The 19,604-nt window shown below is 35.8% G+C and overlaps 2 protein-coding genes across 5 annotated transcripts in view; one reads left to right on the top strand and one right to left on the bottom strand.

The window, feature by feature from the left end:
• The window catches only part of LOC120632028 (bifunctional glutamate/proline--tRNA ligase), a 35,451-nt gene that overhangs the window by 14,061 nt on the left and 1,786 nt on the right, over positions 1 to 19,604 (bottom strand). For 2 of the 4 annotated variants that reach the window (XM_039901781.1, XM_039901782.1), the window contains exons 4-16: positions 18,595 to 18,714; positions 17,614 to 17,740; positions 16,360 to 16,552; positions 15,462 to 15,633; positions 14,713 to 14,871; positions 14,166 to 14,240; positions 13,848 to 13,992; positions 13,130 to 13,377; positions 12,662 to 12,869; positions 11,610 to 11,789; positions 3,718 to 3,930; positions 2,281 to 2,481; positions 675 to 875 (exon numbers count right to left, since the gene is read on the bottom strand). In XM_039901781.1, coding sequence (XP_039757715.1) covers positions 675 to 875; positions 2,281 to 2,481; positions 3,718 to 3,930; positions 11,610 to 11,789; positions 12,662 to 12,869; positions 13,130 to 13,377; positions 13,848 to 13,992; positions 14,166 to 14,240; positions 14,713 to 14,871; positions 15,462 to 15,633; positions 16,360 to 16,552; positions 17,614 to 17,740; positions 18,595 to 18,714 — 2,242 coding nt within the window. The remainder of the gene's footprint in view (positions 1 to 674; positions 876 to 2,280; positions 2,482 to 3,717; positions 3,931 to 11,609; positions 11,790 to 12,661; positions 12,870 to 13,129; positions 13,378 to 13,847; positions 13,993 to 14,165; positions 14,241 to 14,712; positions 14,872 to 15,461; positions 15,634 to 16,359; positions 16,553 to 17,613; positions 17,741 to 18,594; positions 18,715 to 19,604) is intronic. The other 2 variants (XM_039901783.1, XM_039901784.1) reach the window with 1 other exon arrangement.
• Positions 6,749 to 10,417, top strand: LOC120632029. Its single transcript, XM_039901785.1, has 3 exons — positions 6,749 to 7,753; positions 8,782 to 8,928; positions 9,399 to 10,417. The coding sequence occupies exons 1-3, from the start codon at positions 7,436 to 7,438 to the stop codon at positions 9,975 to 9,977; spliced, it is 1,044 nt and encodes a 347-aa protein (XP_039757719.1). The 5' UTR covers positions 6,749 to 7,435; the 3' UTR covers positions 9,978 to 10,417.

Here is a 19,604-nt window from a genome sequence, read left to right as displayed (position 1 = left end):
AACAAAGCAAACTTCGCAGAGCATGCATGGATCACGTCCTACAACCGTGTCCGTAAACTTGAGGCGGCGGTGTGTGCCTGTTATTATATTGAGTAATACTTTATTGTGGGTTGTAAGTTAATTAATAAAATGAGTGTCTTCAAGAAAGCACAAATTATAAGAAAAATATACTGTTTTATAAAATTTTGCATGGATTGCAAGTGATTTATTTTAATAAAAAAATAATGATTCAATCTTATACTAATATTTAAATCTGAAGAGTTTGTTTGTTTGTTTACTTGAACGCTTTGATCTCAGGAACTATTGGTCCGATTTGACAAAACTCTTCTAGTTTGGATAGCCCATTTATCGAGGAAGGCTATATATCATCACGCTAAGAACAATTGGAGCATAACACCACTGAAGAATGTTTCTAAATCAGAGTTTTTTTTCTTTTAAGAGCTTCCGCTGCGTGTGCTGCGTAAACAGTTAAAGTTTCGATAAAATCATGTAAGACAAAGTTGGTCCTATTCATCAGCTCTAAACAAATGCGAACGCGTATGTCACTTATACGTGGTCAAAGTTGCGAGGGACCGCTAGTGATATATATTAAGAACCTCCTTTTGGAAGAAGGTTAAAAATATGAAATATTTTATCATAGGATAGAAATATTTTATCATAGAATCAAAAATTACCTGACCGGTAGCTGCTTTATATTTGGTTTTCAAATCCAATAGGGTTTTGACTGCCTCGTCAACTTTAGCCTTTTCAGCCTTCGCTGTCTTGAGGGAACGGACCAAGTCACCCTGCTTGGTGATCTCGGTATTCAACGTCGAAGCATCATTTCCTGACGCAGGGGGTGGAACTGGTGCCGGAACTGTACCTGGTTTCCAGTCCTGGTAAATAAAGGAAAGTAATCCTCACTAGATACATACAAAGTGTAAATGAAACCGAAATATTACTTCAGAGGTTTTAGAGGTACATTATTTACTGTCTCTCAGACTTATCTGTGAAACCGAAACGCTAATATTTTTTGAATATACCATTCCCATAGTTTTTTACTTAAAGAAATCAGATGCAGCCCTAACATCACATGCAAAAGTAAAATCAAGTGACTCCTGACATTTTATTAGGTACGTGTCGCGGAGCGTAGGTACTATGCACGTGTCGGTCTTTTATCTTTAATAGGGTTGACATAAGTAAACACTTAGAATTATTAGGATTTTTTTGTATGTAATTAATATAAGCATGATTCTTTTGATTTAATATTTTTACAGGGTGATTCCTTACGAAATATACTTATGCACCCTTCAACAGTATTTCGTAATTCCGTTACACGTTGTGTTTAACTATTTAAAATAATATAAGAAATTTTAAGAGCAACCGAATTTTTTTAATTTGCGCCCTAACTAATCAAACAAACTTGATTTATGGCATAGAGTTAATTCAAAGGACTTAGGGTAACATACGAGGATACTTTTGGTCTTGGAAAAACCTCAAATTCCCAATGGTGGTTTACAGAAATATTATACCTAGTATTTTTACACAAAATGTCTTCTTTGCCTCACGTTCTAACAAACCAACAAACTACTTATTCACCGAGCGTAGGGCACAGCTTTAATAAACTATTGCATTGATTTCTAGGAATTAGTTTCATAAAATATATAGTTTAGCCATAATTCCATGCATCATAGGAATACAGGTTGCGTTTAGAGCATTTTTGAAGTTATACTTCTTTAAGCGCGTTCGGGGAAAATGATGAGAATAAATTTTTTCGATGCGCGCGCACACCGTCACAAAAAACCGACACCCCGAAGTTAGCTATAAGGTTTAATTGTTGAGTTAAACTTGGTTGTCCGATAACGAGTCTATTAGTATTCCAAATTGATTATGTTTATTATGTCCATTTCTTTAATTATGGAGAAATATTTTCTTTGTGATATTTAAATCATGTTTATTTTAACAAGATAATGCTTTATAATAAAACTTTCAATGTATTAAATACCTTTTTTCTATTGTTAGTGTCGTTTTTTCTACAAACGTAGAATAAGGCGAAAGATAACATTTTTGAAAAGATTTTTAATCTTGTTACGCCAAAGAAATTTTATTCTATCGCTTGTACACGAGTACACACACGTTTTTTTTAAGACAGAAAATACCTATCAAATAAAAACAAGAAAATATTTATTTCAATTGGTTCTCTCAAACTTCGACGAAACATTTACATATATTATGTTCTGTCAGAATCGAGATGTTTAAAAATATTATATCATAAAGATATAAAGGAAAATGAAATGTTACCTGACCAGTAGCTGCTTTATATTTAGTTTTCAATTCCAGTAAGGTTTTGACTGCCTCGTCAACTTTGGCCTTGTCGGCCTTCGTTGTCTTGAGCGAACGGACCAAGTCACCCTGCTTGGTAATCTCGGTGTTCAACGTTGAAGCGTCATTTCCTGAAGCAGGTTTTGAAACCGGTGCCGGAACTGCGCCTGGTTTCCAGTCCTAATGATGTCCAATTATTTTTCTATTATTATCCGAATAAACAATATATTATTGAAGGAGGAGTTAAGGCCGTAGTCCACCACGCTGGCCCAGTTCGGATTGGTGGACTCCGCACACCTTTGAGCACATTATGCAAAACTCTCAGGCATGCACGTTTCCTTATGATGTTTTCCTTCACCGTTGAAGCAAGTGATATTATATTTACCAGAAACGCGCATAACTTAGAGAAGTTAGAGGTGCGTGCTCGGATTCGAACTTGGGCTCCCTAAAGTGAAGTCGATACTGATATCTACGCGGCGTTCTGGGTTTGGTTCCCGGGTCAATGATGTTGAGTTTATCTGTTAACGATTGTCAGTACAGGCAACAACACCGCCAATTTCGGACACGGAGAGAACCTTAAACCCCTACTGGTTAATATCACAAATATGTGATAATTATAACGATTGCCCACCCCACACACAAGAGCAGGGTTTTAAATCCATGCTCTATAGCCCTCTCTAACTGAGAAAGGAGGTAAGTGCCGGGTAACGGGATGTTCATGGGCTGATTTTGATAAAAAATTATAACGACATTTTTTATACATAATACACGATCAAAGTACGGTAAGTATACGGTATACCGACCAATTAAGAGTCCTTAGAATATACGTGAAATCAATAAAAAATAGGTCAAGCGCGACTCTTGAACTGCTCTTGACTCTTGAGCGTTCTGTACTATTAATATTTTTAATTTCTTGAAACAATTTGACTATTAGTTTTCAAAAAATAGACTGCACGTCGTTATCGTTTCATTCGTTTTTCTTTGTCGTTTAGTGTACGGGGTATTTGCTAACCAATAATCTTTAAAATTTTATCTTGTGGGAGGTTTAGTCCCCGGCTAGTTACCACACAAAGAAAAAATAGACTACACGTGGTAATCGTTTCATTAGTTTTAAATAATAAAAAAAAGAAGCAGGCGCTGTTTTGCGGAATTCGATTATATACAATGAGCATAAAGCTTAATTTGCTGCACTCCGCGAAAAAGCAGTTGTGCTAACTTTATTAAGTCAACATCTCCAGAGGACCGGAGCATCCTCTGTGTTGGAGCGAAACGTGCATTCACTCGATGTTCATTGCACAAAACTAGTTTGCGTTTGTACTCGAATATATCATCTTCTTTAAATTCAAATTATTCATTCATCATTCGAAATTAGAGTACAGGCAACATATGTTTAATTTTAACATAGAATATACCAACCTGTCCAGTCTCTGCTTTATACTTGGCTTTGAGGTCCAACAATCCCTTGACCGCTACATCAACCTTGGCCTTATCGGCCTTAGCGGACTTGAGTGATCGAACTAAGTCTCCCTGTTTGACGATTTCGTCGTTTAGGTTGGCAGAGTTGGTTGCAATCGGAGGCGTGGCAACTGTGGCTGTGGCCTTGACTTGCGGCGGCTGAGCAGCTTTTGGCTGTAACAAGTAAAATAAAAAGTATTTAAAACCCCACGTCAGCATACTTTCGCTGAGAAGATTGCCTATTTTCTTAGGAGCTTTGGGCCCCTAATGACATTATGTTATGTCACGGTGGTTTTAATTTTATTACGTAGAAAAACAATTATCTTTCAAAATTCTGCAAGCTATTTTAATTTATTCACCCAGGTTTAAGAGAAATCTTTTTTTAGGTTGTTGAAATTGAGGTTTTATCTTATTATTATCTATGATATAAACATATATGGTATATAAATGGTGTTGCTAGATATAACTTTTTTAACACTCGATTTTTGAAGTCGTTTTTATTATGAAATAATATCGTAATGAGTATTCATTGTTGCATTATTCAAGCGTACGTAATTATTAAGCTATTTTCACGTTATTCGTTCAACCAAGTAGTTAGATATTTTATTATTATTTTGAAGTTTGAATAAATGTAGGTAATCATTTTAATTAATCAAAAAGTATCGCACTTTTTGAATCGATTTCTAATAAATAATTGATTGAAATACAGCTCCGATATCTGGCAACATTTAGGTTCTATTTTGTAGATTAGCGGTTGTAATTTAGTCAATTAATTGAGTTTTTAATGGCAGAGTAAAAGAAATGTTGATAAAAAACAAATAAACATGAAGAAACCAGACATTTTTTTTTGATTACATAAACATGTGACACGCCGCCAAATCCTGGGCCTGTCCACGGGCCTGTCCACCTGTCCTTTAAGGAAGGTATAAACATTTTACCCTACATACCTTAAAACATATATATAACTAGGTAAATACTTTCATACAATGTTCAAGCCAAGAAGCCTTTTTTTATTCCGGATTTCCGGAATCAAACATATGCCATCCCCCTGTATAGCCCTATTATAAGCATCAACATAATATTATTGAAGCTATACAGAAATTGCAACCCGTATACCTAACTAACAATGTGAGAAGTTCACAAATTTAAGGAGCTCAGGAAATTTGGAAAAAATTAGTATATCTACCTAACTTCAAAGTAATGGCTAAATAAAACTAAAAAAAAATATTACAAAAAATCTATTTCGACTGGTTGAGATTCACTCCGTGGCACCACCAACGCAATAGGTACTACCTAAACCATCTGATTGAACGTGCCGTTATGATGATGCACGATTCAAGGTACGGATTTAATGAACTGTCATTTGAGTGGTAACCTGTTATCAGTATCTCTGCACGCAACTTGCAAAGTACAACTGGCGCTGTGTAATAAAAAAAAAAGTAAAAGGAAGCTATTGCAGCTATTTCTGAATCTGGCGGTAGTGTAAGTGTGATTATATATGCCCAAAGTGGGTAAAGTAAAGCAGGCAGTCGGTTGTAAAAAGAAAGGTCAAAACCAAAACAACGTCTGTCTGCATTGAAGTTTGAAGAAGACGTGACGTTGTACGAGGACATAGAAACTTGTAGGTGGATTTCGTAAGCTGCATTACAAGGCGCTCAATTATTAAAGAACAAGCATATCATAGAAAAAAAAGGCTATATGATGTTGCCACGTAACGGGGAAAGCAGCAACAGCTCTTCCTTCCCATCTTATAAAAAAAAAACTGGCTTTCACAGTCACCTATTAGGTACCCCAGCCAACACACAACAAATACCAATAACCTATATAACCTTCTTTTAAATCGTTTCAATACATTACTGAATTTGCGTTTGCCCATGCCTTCAAACGAGTACAATATGTGATACCTATTTTTTTTTCATACTTTGTTTATGAAAAAACTAATGAAAGGGTATTTTATTTTAAAACTATGTAGATTTTAATCCGCAATTGCAAAAAGAGGAGATTGAGTTCAACACCTTTACGGTTAGATTTTAATTTCTTTCTTAATGGATACCAACGTTTTTTAAAGGAGCCTAAGCTCTAAACTTAAATTTCCCTATCTTAGAAAAAAATGGATTAACATGCATTTCTAGATATATTCCATTTGCTTAGAAATAGTCGCCTTTGTTGTACTTGATGTTGTATCTAGGTAGGTATCGATACCTATTTTAGTTTGGATTCAGAACGTTATGTACCTATTTATAATGAAGGATCCGACGATCATCTATATATTTCAAAGAAAGTTGTGTTAGTTACACCATTTATAACTCAAGAACGGCTGGACCAATTTTGATGATATTTGATTTTTTGGATTCAGACCGGAATGGGATAATAAGTATTAAAATATAACATTCATAAAAGAAAACAATTATCCGCGATACGAAGTTGGCCGGGACAACTAGTTTATTATAAAAAGGTTTCTTGTACCTTTTTATAATAAATTAAACAATGATCCGAACACTTCGCGTGATGAAAAATTGTGTTTATTTTACATTCGTTTATCTACTCCTTTTTATCATTTAAAATTTCCTTTTACTAGTATTTATTATTTATATTCGTATTTATTATAATAAACATATGAATAAAATAGGAAAAGTACTCACATTAAAAGCAATAATAACAAAAGCATAAATGTAAAATTCCCAATTCTCCTACCGGTGTACCGACGCGACACTATGAAATTGAACAGACATTACTATAATTTAGGTATATGTTTAGACAAAATTGATGTGGCTGTGTTAGACTTAATGAAATGTCGAAGCTATTATTCCTTGTTTGGCTACAGAACCCTAAAATACCGTCCTTTGCTTGCACTTTTATCTATTGCACGAGTGGCCGAGTAAGCTCTTTGTTAACAATAATTTTGCTGTATTGTGTAATAATACACTTTCCGTTGTTAGAAACTTACTTAGGTATTTATTAATATTCATTCACAGTCTCAACAAACAAGTGTGGTTAACGAGCACCATTAGGTACATATTTTTATACGCATATCAGTGAGTTTAAATAAAACATTAGTGCATCTTTCACGTATTACTGTTTGACTTTTTTGATTAGGTATGCTTTTTAAATGAAGCTACTCATATAAAAATGGTCGACCTTCACAAAGTTCATTTGATCTTATTTAAGAAAGCCTAAGTGAGGAATGTGATGGTATATAAATCAAATTCATTCCTCAGCTATAAATTATTTGACGATTGAAACCGGACTCAATGTTATGGTGTAGGCCAAGAACAGCTCTTGTTTTGGATTTGGATTTGCGCATCTGTTGTTTATTGTATCCTCACAAACTACTATTGTATTGAATATCGATAAGGTACCATATTGCATGATTCTCGTATGTTTTTTTTTGTTCTATAAAGTATTGTTTTTGCGCATCAGTAACACTTGAAAATTTTAAACAGTTTGAAATGAGGTGAGAAAGAATACATAAATATTTTATAATACGCGTAGGTACTTAAATATAAGGCTTTACCTAATACCAAACAAAACAATCTGAATGTAATAAATTAGTTAGGCGAGTGGGTAGGTAGTAAAACCTACTTGTTTTCTTTTTCGTAAGAGGGTAGACTGTTGTTTGTTTTAGTGATTGATTCGTAACTTCTATTTTTTACAAAGTTTAAAATAAAAGACATTCGCAATGAACAGTAAGGACAAAAAACGTAAAAAGTATACAAGGAAAGTAATACTTCTTAAATATAAAGACATGAGTGAAAGACTCGTTTTAACTCGAACAGTGAAAAAAAGCAAGGAAAGTCTAAAAATTGAAATCCGGTGTGTGACTCAGCCTGTGAAGGACGTGCAACAAAAGATTAATCAAAATGAGAAATATCCTATTTTCCGTGCACAGTTGAAAGATAGAATAGTTCCCCGTTGCTTAAGGGACAGCTGCAGAAGAGATATCAAATCTAAAACAAAGCAGTGCAACAAACGACATAATAAAAATAATTCTAAACAGGTTCGTAGATTCTTAACTCATTTTGGAACTGTGATTATATATGTGTAAGCATTATAAGCGGTGATGGCCTAGTGGTTAGGGCTTTGGCTTCCCTTTACAGAGGGACCGATCTCCGGCACGTCTTTGTCGGTAGCCAAAATGCCAAAGCTACCAACAAGATCAAAGCAAAGAAAATTCAGAAATTAATAATTCCCAAAATTTTTCTCGCCGGGAATCGAACCCGTCCCTCTACGCTACCCGTTCACCGCTGAACCATTGAAGTCGTCAAATGGTTTAGTGTACAACCTTTACTAGCAAATTTTCTTGTAGTCCTTGAAGCGGTGATAACCCTTCAAGGTGGACTTCGACTTCATTGTCGGGAGGCTAAGTTTAAATCCAAGTACGCATCTCTAACTTTTCTAAGTTTTGTGCGTTTTAAGCAATTAAAATGTCAGTAGCTTCAACAGTGAAGGAAAACATAGTAAGGAAACCTGCGTGCCTGAGAGTTCTCCATAATGTTATCAGAAGACCCACCCACCAATCTGCACTGGGCAAGCGTGGCCTCAACCCCTTCTCATTGTGGGAGGAGATCTGTGCCCCGTAGTGGGCCGGTAATGGGTTCATATGATGATGATGACGACTTGAATATGTATACAAGTAAAATTATTACTTATCCAAAGTACCTTGCATTTAAGGTTTATTACAATAAATAAAGTTATGAATTTTTATTTATTATTTTTATTTAACTCTTAATTTGTACACCACTATGAAGTTAGGAAAAAAAAGAACAATAGAAATACAAAGACAAAAGTCGAATACAAAAGGCGGCCTTATCGCTTAGTAGCGATCTCTGCCAGGCAACCTTTGGATTAGGACAAGATGAGCGGGAGCGGACAAGTGGTGTAAAATTATTATAATCCTACATTCAAATAACTAAATACAAATACATAAACAAAATTGCACAAATAAGAAAAATATAATAAATGAATTGATAAGTTTCAGGAGTTCGATTCTTGTCAAGGTTAATATTGAGAGGTATTTTTTTTTAGGAATCTAAAAGTATTGCCAAAAACGACAGCAAGTCGACTGCATCCATAATTACATTAAGCGATGAGGAATACGACGGTTTACAGTACGAAGATATAAGTTCGTGCACGGACGATGAAGTTGACACTTTATTGGAGTCCACTCGAAAGGTTTTGTTTATCTATATCTAGCTAATACTAAAAGGCTCTCTGAACTCGATTACGCTAAAATGGAGGATGATCATCATCATCAATAGCCAACAACAGACTCAATATCCAACTGCTAGAGTAAAGGCCTTCGCCAACGGGTGGGTTTGCACATAATGACGAAGGGCTGGTCGTAGAGCATGGTAATAGTAGCACAAAAGACGCCGCTTCCCGTTCTATGTTGTATTTTCTTAGTGGCTACGCCCAACAACCGCGGGATGGGGAGGGGTAGTGTGAACTGTATTTAGTTTGGTGAAAAGCTTGCTGGGATGTCAAACCATCCCATTGAAGAGGCCTTCAGGTTAGGACTGTTATAGGCTGTTGTTTAATTGATAAACTTGCCACACCATACGAGAAATAACACAGAATTGGCTGTGTCTTACTCGCACAAATAATAATACAATAAAATAAATAAATTAATTAAATGTTTACAGAGGATGAAGGATTCAGATGAAGAATGGAAGCTTCTACCTAGAAAACAGGCCCCTGAAAACGATAACTTGGTCAAAAATAACATTTATAACCGCGCAACAAGAAGCCCATCTTTAAATTCTATCGATACTTTAGTTCTTGATAATATGGAAAAAAAGTTATTGGCTACACCTAAATTGAACACACTTTATTCCCCAATTACGAGTCCAGAGGAGATATTGAAATTAGATTCCCATGACACAAGCAATACTGTAAAACGTAGGCTTAAATTAGAACCAAGCGAAAGCCTAAAGCGAGAAGAATATTTCTATAAGAATGAAGTTGAGCACTCCAACCCAAAAAAAAAGATAAAATTAGAACCACTGGCAGCTATCAAAAGGGACCCGCATAATGTAAACATACAGAATGGTGAAGAGCAAATAAACTTTAAGTACGCTTACGCAGCCTTTCCTAAAACTGAGCTAGTTAATACACAAAGTAGAATCAAACCAGAGCCTCTGGAAACCAATAATAATACAATAACATATAAAGCAGATGATATATGTATAGAAGATAAAAAAATTATAAAATTGGAACAGTAATACAAAATTAGAAAGAAATGACATTGATTATTCGCAAAGTTAAACCTTATTTAATCGTTATAAAGCAGGAACTTTATAGTGAGTTTTTCAGAACTTAGTTATAATAGGTACTTAAAATTAAATACTAAAATTATAGGTTATTAACCTTTAAGGCTAACACAGAATAACCGTAATGGCAACATGATAAACGCCGGATCAAAAATTTGAGTTTTTTTTTTAAGAATTGTTATCATCAAAACATTCTAGTGTGTTATATTACCGTTTATTTAATGTTTAGTTACTTATAAAATACATTTTTTGACAAAAAAACCGCCTTTGTTAAACGCTTAGAAGCAAGAAATATACAACATGTATATGAATTACGAAATACTGTAGTAGGGCACTTTTCATAAGGATATTTTATAAGGAAATATTAAATCAAAAGAACAATTTTTTACGTATGACAACCCTATTGAAGAGAAAAGACCGACACGCGCATAGTACCTATGCTCCTAATAAAGTGACAGGAGTCACTTGATTTTAATTTTGCATGTGATGTTAGGGCTGTATCTGATTTATTTTAGTAAGAACTATGAGCGTTTTGGTTCCACCGACAAGAATGAGAGACAGTAAGTGATGTACCTCTAAAGCAATTGAAGTAATATTTCGGTTTCATTTACACGTTGTATATATTCTATGTCAAATAAAATTTAAAAATTACCAAGTAGCTATACGTGTACTTTACATACCATTCCCTTATAAAGAGCAGCAAGGAAAGTACCTAGTAATTTTCTGAATTCTAAATGTGTAGGTTTGCAAATATCCAAATTGTAATAGCCAAAATAAACTGCTCATAACCTTTTACAAAATATTGCTTTTTGGCTTTAGTGGTTGAAGAGTTCTCCCGGCACTTCATCATCAGCTCCTTTATTGTGGCAACCATAAATTGCTTATCAACCATATACCATAATCGAAGCGCAACCCCTGTAATACTTTTTATTGTATAGTTCCGGTGGCAATACGTGTTCTTCAACATCAGTTTCGCTTGACCAAATGTATATATATTTAAAGAGTTTCCAAGATCCCTTCAACAGATCTAATCCGAATTGAAACCGGACCACCTCTGAGGTATGACATACCAAACAAAAAAAGAATCAGCAAAGGCGGCTTATAATTGGCGGAATAATCGCGTTACATTGTACTTTTATTTAAGTCGATCGAAAAGTGCAATTATTTTTCAGTTTTCTTGTTTTTATTTTTTATTTCCTAAACATATGTTTTTTTTAAATATAACGTATTCATTTAGTAGAAAAATCTAAATTCGTAATTACATTATTGTTTATACATCCTATGGTTATGTTGAAAAAATATAAACCGCTCAAAATTTCAAAAAATTCAAAATTCATTTATTTCAAGTAGGCCCAGTTTATAAGCACTTTTGAAACGTCAAGTCAGTCTGTTTGTAGTGACTCTACCACCGGTTCGGAATCGTAATCACTTCATAATTCGGATAAAACATTTTGCTTATACCGTTTATCCGGCCTAAAAAGCCCCTTAAGAGTGTATACTCGGAAACATGTATATCCGGGTTTATAAACGAAATGTACACATTAGGTTTCAAACAAGTATTGTAAATTCCAAACATTGGCTTACCTTCTCCTTAGTACGCCCATCTGGCACGTGGAACAGAATCAGAGGGGTGGCGCGGGAGGTGTGCGGTGAGGGAGGACCGGCGGCCACGTCCACTCTGAAGAACCCCCTCCGCTGGAGCTCGATTATATCGCCCACCTTTACTTTGCTCAGCGCTGACTCTCCCAGCATGGGGACCTCCCACTATTGTAAAAAAACAGGGTTTTTAGTATTGCCACTACTGACTGGCTGAAAGTTTCTGACTATGGGGAACATTACGGTGAATGCCTAGCGCCTGCGTTTACCAACCAGTCTGCCCAGCGTGGTGATTATGAGCCCGTTCGGAGAGGCCTTTAATAGAAGCTAACTGAGGTTCATGATGCTGACAATGCACCGATTTATTGATGTATAGTTTCGATATGTCTAAATCGTTTGGCGTGTACGGGAGCTATGGTGATATGCTCGACCGTAACAATAAGAAGGTGTTCCTCCGAGCGGGTGATCGTGCTCGGGGACCGAGGTCCGAACATTTTTGGCGCCATCTAGTTCTGTAATGTGGAGACCGCTACAGTATTCCCCTCCGAGACGCTGCGTGCGTTGCGTGCGTTGAGAGCGTGCGTGCGTTGAGAGCGTTGAGAGCGTGAGTGCGTTGAGAGCGTTGAGAGCGTTGCGTGCGTTGAGAGGGTTGCGTGCGTTGAGAGCGTCACGTCTTTGTCGGTAGGGTGGTAACTAGCCACGGCCGAGGATCAAACCCGGGACTTTCCACTAATCAAATGACAAAACGTTGGCAAGATTCCCAAAATCGATGCATAAATCCTAACATAATTTTGTGCATAAAAAAGTACTTACTGTCAATATTAACGTTAAACGTGTTGTTAGCTAAGCGACGTTATGGAAGTGCGCAGGTGTTTTAAATTTTTTTTTTATTTGGTGCTCAATGAAAATAAATAAAGTTGATGCCCAATGAAAATAAGTAGGTATTTTAATTTAGTACTCAGCTTATGAATGTCTAAAACTCCAGAATGGCTTCGAATTTTAAGTTTTTTTTTTTTGTTTAAGGCATTTCCTCCACTTACTCTGGTCTGATGTCCAATATACTGTTTGAAATCTTCGTCTTTGCCCAACAGTGGTTTAGATATGATATGATCAAAGTACACACAGTAGGTTTCCACTGTGGGTGATTGTGGTGTTTCAGCTAGCCATGTCAGTTTGATTGTTTTCTTAAAGTCCTTGTTTTCGAGATTTGGCGTCGCGTCTATACTTGTGACCGTTCCATCCGGGGTTCTGGTGGGCAAAAGTGATAAACTTAATCCAAGAGGCAAACAGTAGTGCTTTGAACCTTACTTAAAATTCATTATTTATTATGGTTTTATTAGTTTCATAATATGGATGTTTTATTTTTCGCGCCTATGCGGTTATTTTAACAAGCTAGGTAAGGGCCTTTGACTAATTGCTTAACTTATGTGCAATTAGTACGCCGCTGGCTTAATAAGGTTGGGAACCCTTGGCTTAAACCGTAAAATATTATACACCAGATAACTTACCTATTAATATTATCTATCATAACATTCCCATAGTTAATAAACGTTGCATTCTCGCCTACTTTAAGAGCTTTCGCATCCAATTGGTCTATGAGTAGTCTTTTTGATATCCATATCGCTTTTGTGCCAACGTCCGGGTTTTTGGGATGCAATTGCACATTGAGACTGGTCTCCGATTGCACCCCCTTGAGATTTACTGGCACTGGACTTGTTTCTAGAGCTGTGAAGCGAGGTGCTATTGGATCTATTACCTAGAACAATACACATCATCCTTAATATATTTTGTTTTACCAGCGCTTGTGTTCTAAAATCGCCGGTAGAAACAAAAGTGGGTTACATTTGTATCACAGTATTAATTCTTATTTAAATAAATGGTTTTATATTCAAGCGTATTTATATAGCAGTTAAATACTTTTTAATTTATTCCAATGGGCCATTTAATGTAGAAGTTATCGTTTGGTTAAATAATTAAGGATTGCACCTAAACAAAAATTAATTTAAAAAGTTAAAAGCTACACCAACTCCTTCCATTTATATGCTGACACTGAAAAACAATCATGCTCATCACACAAACATTTTCAAGTAGTGGGAATCGAACCCACGGCCTAGGACTCAGAAAGCAGAGTCGCTGCAAACTGCGCCAATCGGCCGTCGAAATAATTCATGATACACAAAATAATGGAACTAATATACCTACTTTAAAAAAAAATTAAATAAAAACCTTTTTATTGATGGCCCATATTTTGTCCCACTCCATGAATACAACCGATCGACTGGAGCCCTGCGCCTGTATGAACTGCCGGAGACCTTCCACCGTCATACCACGACGTAGGACTCCACGAACTGTTGGCATTCGAGGGTCATCCCTAAAATAAACAATTTTATTACTTTGTAGTCAAGAGCGTACCCAGCTTGGTTTGTGGGGGGGGGGGGGGGGGGGGAGTGAGAGCATATACATGCTCATAACATGTAGGTACATGCACATTTACGTCACTATACCGAGAGTTTGAAAGGAGAATAACGTTATAAGGTCACTTACCATCCGTCAACAAGTCCTTGTTCGACGAACCAAGTCAATTTTCTCTTCGATAACACAGTGTTCGTCATGCTCAATCTAAGTAAAAATAACATATTGTTAACATTTTAACGAAGTTTTGAACCGTTTCGTTAAACGTGAGTATAGTGGATTTATCAATATTATACAGTATGATAATGTTAAATCCACTTGGCTTTAAGGCTGGATAATTAAAAAAAATATCTTTCTTAGGTTTTTGTGAGCGCCTTTAGACCAGTGGGGGTAATATGCGGACAGCGAGATAATTATGTCTAACATGCATTCTTATATCATACAGATATAAAGGATGCTATCAATATCAGATAGCAGATTGGCGCAGTGGGCAGCAACTCTGCATTCCGAGTCTAAGGCTGCGGGTTCAATTCCCACAACGGGAAAATGTTCGTGTGATTAACATGAATGATTTCAATGTCTGGGTGTGATAGAATTCATATACGCATCAGAATTATCACCCATGTAGAGAGCTCTATTTGAAACAAGATTTTTTGAATTTTCACCATTTTCGTCATACCTGCTATATTCCCAAATATAAGGTTTCCTAAGACCCAGCGAGTCGATGAACCAATAGAATTGCGGATCGCGGTCGTGATACTCCATAGTTCGCAGCACGTGCGTCACTCCCTCTATGGAATCCACGATCGGGCACGCGAAATCGTAGGTGGGGTAAACTCTGTAAAAATAAATTTCATATCATTAATTTAAAAAAAAAAAACAATACTTAGTTAGGATTTCGTATCTACATGGATCAATAGTAATACCTAGAGGATATTGGCGTTACTCAATCCCGTGACGTTAAGCTAATTCCATGGATAGAGGATTGCATTAACAGCAAAAGAAAAACATTTTAGCTTGCTTTAACTTTGTTTTTATCCCACTACAGATTAGCCCTTGACTGCAATCTCACCTGTGAAGTGATGATGCAGTCTAACATGGTAGCGAGCTTATCTGTAAGGGAGTATGGCAGTTATGATAAACCCATACCCCTAATCGGTTTCTAAGCGACATAGTACCGGCATGCTGCTCGCTGCTCGCGCGCACGCTCAGGCATGCAGGTTTCCTCACGCTGTTTTCCTTCACCGTTAAAGCAAGTGATATTTTAATGGCTCAAAACACACATAACTAAAGTTAGAGGTGTGTGCTGGGCAAAAGTGGAAAAAACCAGCAGACGAAAGTCGAAGTCCCATTGGGCCACCGCTTCATCATGGTAAGGTAAGAAACTTATTTCGATAAATAGAGATGGATAGAAATCCTAGGACTTACTTGTAGCTGGTACCAGTGCGTGGGTGTTCCTCAGGCTTGCAACGGTATATGGTGGGATCTCGCAAACACCCGTTTGTGGACTGCATGTCGATTTTAGCTCGCACACAATTGCGCACCCCTATTTGGCTACCTTTCTTCATCTCTCCCCATAGCTGCAGATTCTTTTCAACAGCTGATATACAAAAATAATAAATAAGATTAACTAATTATTTAACAACTAAGCTTTAACATTAAGCTACACTATTTTAAAAAGAAACGGTTTGATCAAATTTAAAACTTTGATGGTTTTCTTTATTTTCAATATGATTAAATGCACAATATTTTAAAAGAAACGTATCAAAAATCAATAAAACGAAGTTACTCACAGTTGCCCCCTATTCTTTTTAACATTAAGCTACACTATTTTGAAAACGGAGAAGAAACGGTTTGATTAAATAGAAAACTTTGATAGTTATCTTTATTCTCAATTTTAGCTAAAGGAGTAATTCCTTTCTAAATGATAAAATGCACAAAATTTTAAAAGAAATGTATCACAAATCAATACAAACGAAGTAACTCACAGTTGCTATTATTTTTAACATTAAGCTACACTATTTTTAAAAAACGGTTTGTTTAAATAGCAACATCTTTCAAATTGTTTTGATTGCCTGAATGAAATTGCCTACACATATACTATCTATCTTGTTTGTGTAGTTGTAAGCTAGTTCAACACTATTTTTCGCATCCAGTGTTTACCTGTAAGTAAACACTACACTATTTTTCGCATCCAGTGTTTACCTGTAAGTAGCTGAACATTTTGTCATCATACTGTATAAGCTAGTTTAAATTGTTTTTTTGAAATGTAAACCTGTCGGTAAACCAAATAAAGAAAAAAAAAAAAAATAACGAAGAGACTTACAGTTGCTCCTATTTTTGCTTTCAATCTTTTGCTCTCGTTCGTTCTTCATCTGCTCAGGAGGCGTGTCGTCGACAAACGCCTTTCCCTCCTTGATGAGTTTCTCACAAAACTCTTGCATAAGGTCAAAGTACTGGGATGTGTGCGTGAATATCTCAGGTTTAATCTCTAGCATCTCTACATCTTCTAGAATTACCTGGATTAGAAATTAACTCATTACCTCTCATTACTCATTAACATCATTATCATCACAAAGCAAGGGTTTCCTCCCACAATGAGAACAGCGTTTAGACCGTAATCCACAACGCTGGCTCAGTGCGGTTTGGTGGATTCCACACGCCTTGAGAACATTATGGAGAATTCTAATGCTTGAAAGTGTCCTCACGATGTTTTCCTGAACAGAAAGTGATAATTTAATTGCCTATAACGCATATAACTTAGGTGCGTGCTGGGATTCGAACTCGGACCGCAGAGAGTGAAGCCGAAGTCCTAACCACTGAGCTATCAGCGCTTACTTATCATGTATAATGACAATTATACAATTTAGAGGTTTTTCCTTATTCTTTGCTTTATGTAGGCAAGTAATTTCGAACAGAAGGCTAGCCGAGAATAGACATTAATTCAACAAAACAGATATAACACATAAATAAAATCTGCGATTAATACAAACTTATGATGAGTAAGGTTTTTGGAGCAGAGACTGGCATATTATATTGTACATCACATAAAAATACAGGCAAAATTATAAAAAAAACTAGTTTACACGAAGTATACAATTATCTTGATACATATCACTTTTAGTGATAAGGCCGCCTTTGCACCCTAGCACTAAGTATTATTACTGTTTTCCTTGTATTTTCCTTTTTTTTGTTGTGTTGCAATAAAGTTTTTCTATTCTATTCTATTCTATATCTGAACCCAATTTAATAAAACACAAACAAACACACTTTGCCTTAATCTACAAGCAAACTGCAGATTTGACGACCGATTAGCGCAGTGGGCAGCGACCCTGCTTTCTGAGTCCAAGGCTATGGGTTCGATTCCCACTGCTGAAAAAAGTTTCGTGTGATGAACATTTATGTTTGTCAGTGTCTGTGTGTTTATCTGTATATTATAGGTATCTGTATGTATATTATTCAAAAAATATTCATTAGTCATCTTAGTACCCATAACACAAGCTACGCTTACTTTGGAGCTAGATGGCGATGTGTGTATTGTCGTAGTAAATTTATTATTAAAAAAATATTGAAATCTCACTTTTTCGAAATCAGCATTCTCCTTCGCTGGGTTGGTATCATCAAATCTCATAATTAGCTTTCCTTCAAAAGCTTGTTGGTAATACTGATTGAGCAATGCTGCTTTAGCATGTCCAATGTGAAGGAATCTGAAAATTATCATATTATAAACTTTAGGCTGTAAGTATACCGATTGCTATCTTTAATTACTTTCTGCAGGGGTTGGCTTCAGCAATAAGACTGCCATTGGATACCAATATTTGTTTAAATTCATGAAGTTGTTACTAGAGTTGTTTCTTTTTTTTTTGTGCAATAAAGTGTTTTATCTATACAACATGTAACCAAATTCGAAATGAAGGGTGTATACATATGTTTCATAAGGAAAAATATTAAATCAAAGAAGGATATTTATTTTTCCATATAAACTAGTTCAAGACATTCTAACTGTTTACACAAAACCTCTACTCTATTAAAGATTAAAGACCGACACGTGCATAGTACCTACGCTACGTGACGCGTAACTAATAAAGTGTATCTCATTCTTTCAGTAAAAACTATTGCAGTGGCTTACTGAAAAACTATTAGGTTTTCAGATTAACAGATAAGTCTCAGAGACAGTACATAAAGTACATCAAAAGCCCGTAAGGTATTATTTAAGTTTTTATTTACATGTTGTATAATGTGAGGGTTATTTATTCATCATTATACTATAATTTTTAAACTGCCTTGTGGTCTAGAATTTAGATTATCGACTAGACACCAAAAAGTGTCAGGTTCAATTCCAAGGATTTGGAAAGAAATATATTAGGTTTTGAAGAAATTCTCAGTACCAGCCCTGCATTTGGAAATTGGCATTGAATATAACAGTACCTACTACACAGGAAATTTTAAGCACCTTGGCTTTAATTACTTATATTTATTATACTAAAAAGACTTCAATTCACACTTTTACTATTACTTAATTGCCTACAGCTTCTTTTACAAATCACGCACAAGAACTTACCCTGATGCTTCCGGTGGAAAACGCACAACAACTTTACCCATTTCAGCATGGGGCAGGTCAATGAACTTGCCTTCCTGCAGTCTACCAGATACAACATCTTTGGCGACTGGAGGAGACCTCCTGTAAATTAATGAAAACTATACAGTACAGTACAGTACATTACTATATATCGTAATGATGATATCGTAATGAATATCATAATCGTCAGCATCATTATCGAACCGCAACTGCGCAGGTATACTATCAGAATGACCAGGGCTTAGACAGATAGGTATGAATTCTCTATTCTCTTGGTTTCCTTAATCCTAAGGTTGCCAAGAAGAGATCGCTACTAAACGATAAGGCCGCCTTTTGTATCCTACTTTTTAACTTCTCTTTTTTTTTTTGTTTTTTGATGTACATATAAAGTGTATAAATAAAATAAATAAATAAATATGATTGTTGGACTTCGTACATCTTTAAGAACATAAGGGAGAACTCCCAGGCATACAGGTTTTCCTTCCCTGTTGAAGTAATGGTCTAAACTGGGCTAAACTGTTAGGGAGGTATGGCATTTATAAAATCAAACCAAACAAAATCGTTTTCTACGCGACATCGTATCGGATCGCTCAAACGCGTAACAACACTTCTTCGAAGGCTGGTAACTAGCCACAGCCGAAGTCTCCCAGCAGACAAAAATTCAGCTAACATTATTTTCCACCAAGTGAAATTGTAATCAAGCGCTAGAAAATAAGACCCTGTGTGCACTTACTTTGATCGTATTATAGAGAAGAGAGGCTGCTTAGTATTTCTAAATGATTGATAGATCTGTTTATTTTTTTAAGATATTTCTAGAACAGTAACGCTATGGTCTTTTTATGCTAGATTGTCAATTCATTTTTACAATTGGGCAAGATCCCTATAACATAATGGCTGGTTTATCCGATTTTTGTTATTGTGTAAGTTACAATTATGTTAAAAATTATGATGACTTAGGCAATTCTAACAAAACAATATAAAATAGATTTGGT

Source organism: Pararge aegeria, chromosome 19 (genome assembly GCF_905163445.1).
Source record: "Pararge aegeria chromosome 19, ilParAegt1.1, whole genome shotgun sequence".
NCBI classification, from domain to species: domain Eukaryota; kingdom Metazoa; phylum Arthropoda; class Insecta; order Lepidoptera; family Nymphalidae; genus Pararge; species Pararge aegeria.
The sequence above is the reverse complement of the archived record's forward strand: the minus strand, read 5'-3'. Positions and strand labels throughout refer to the sequence as shown.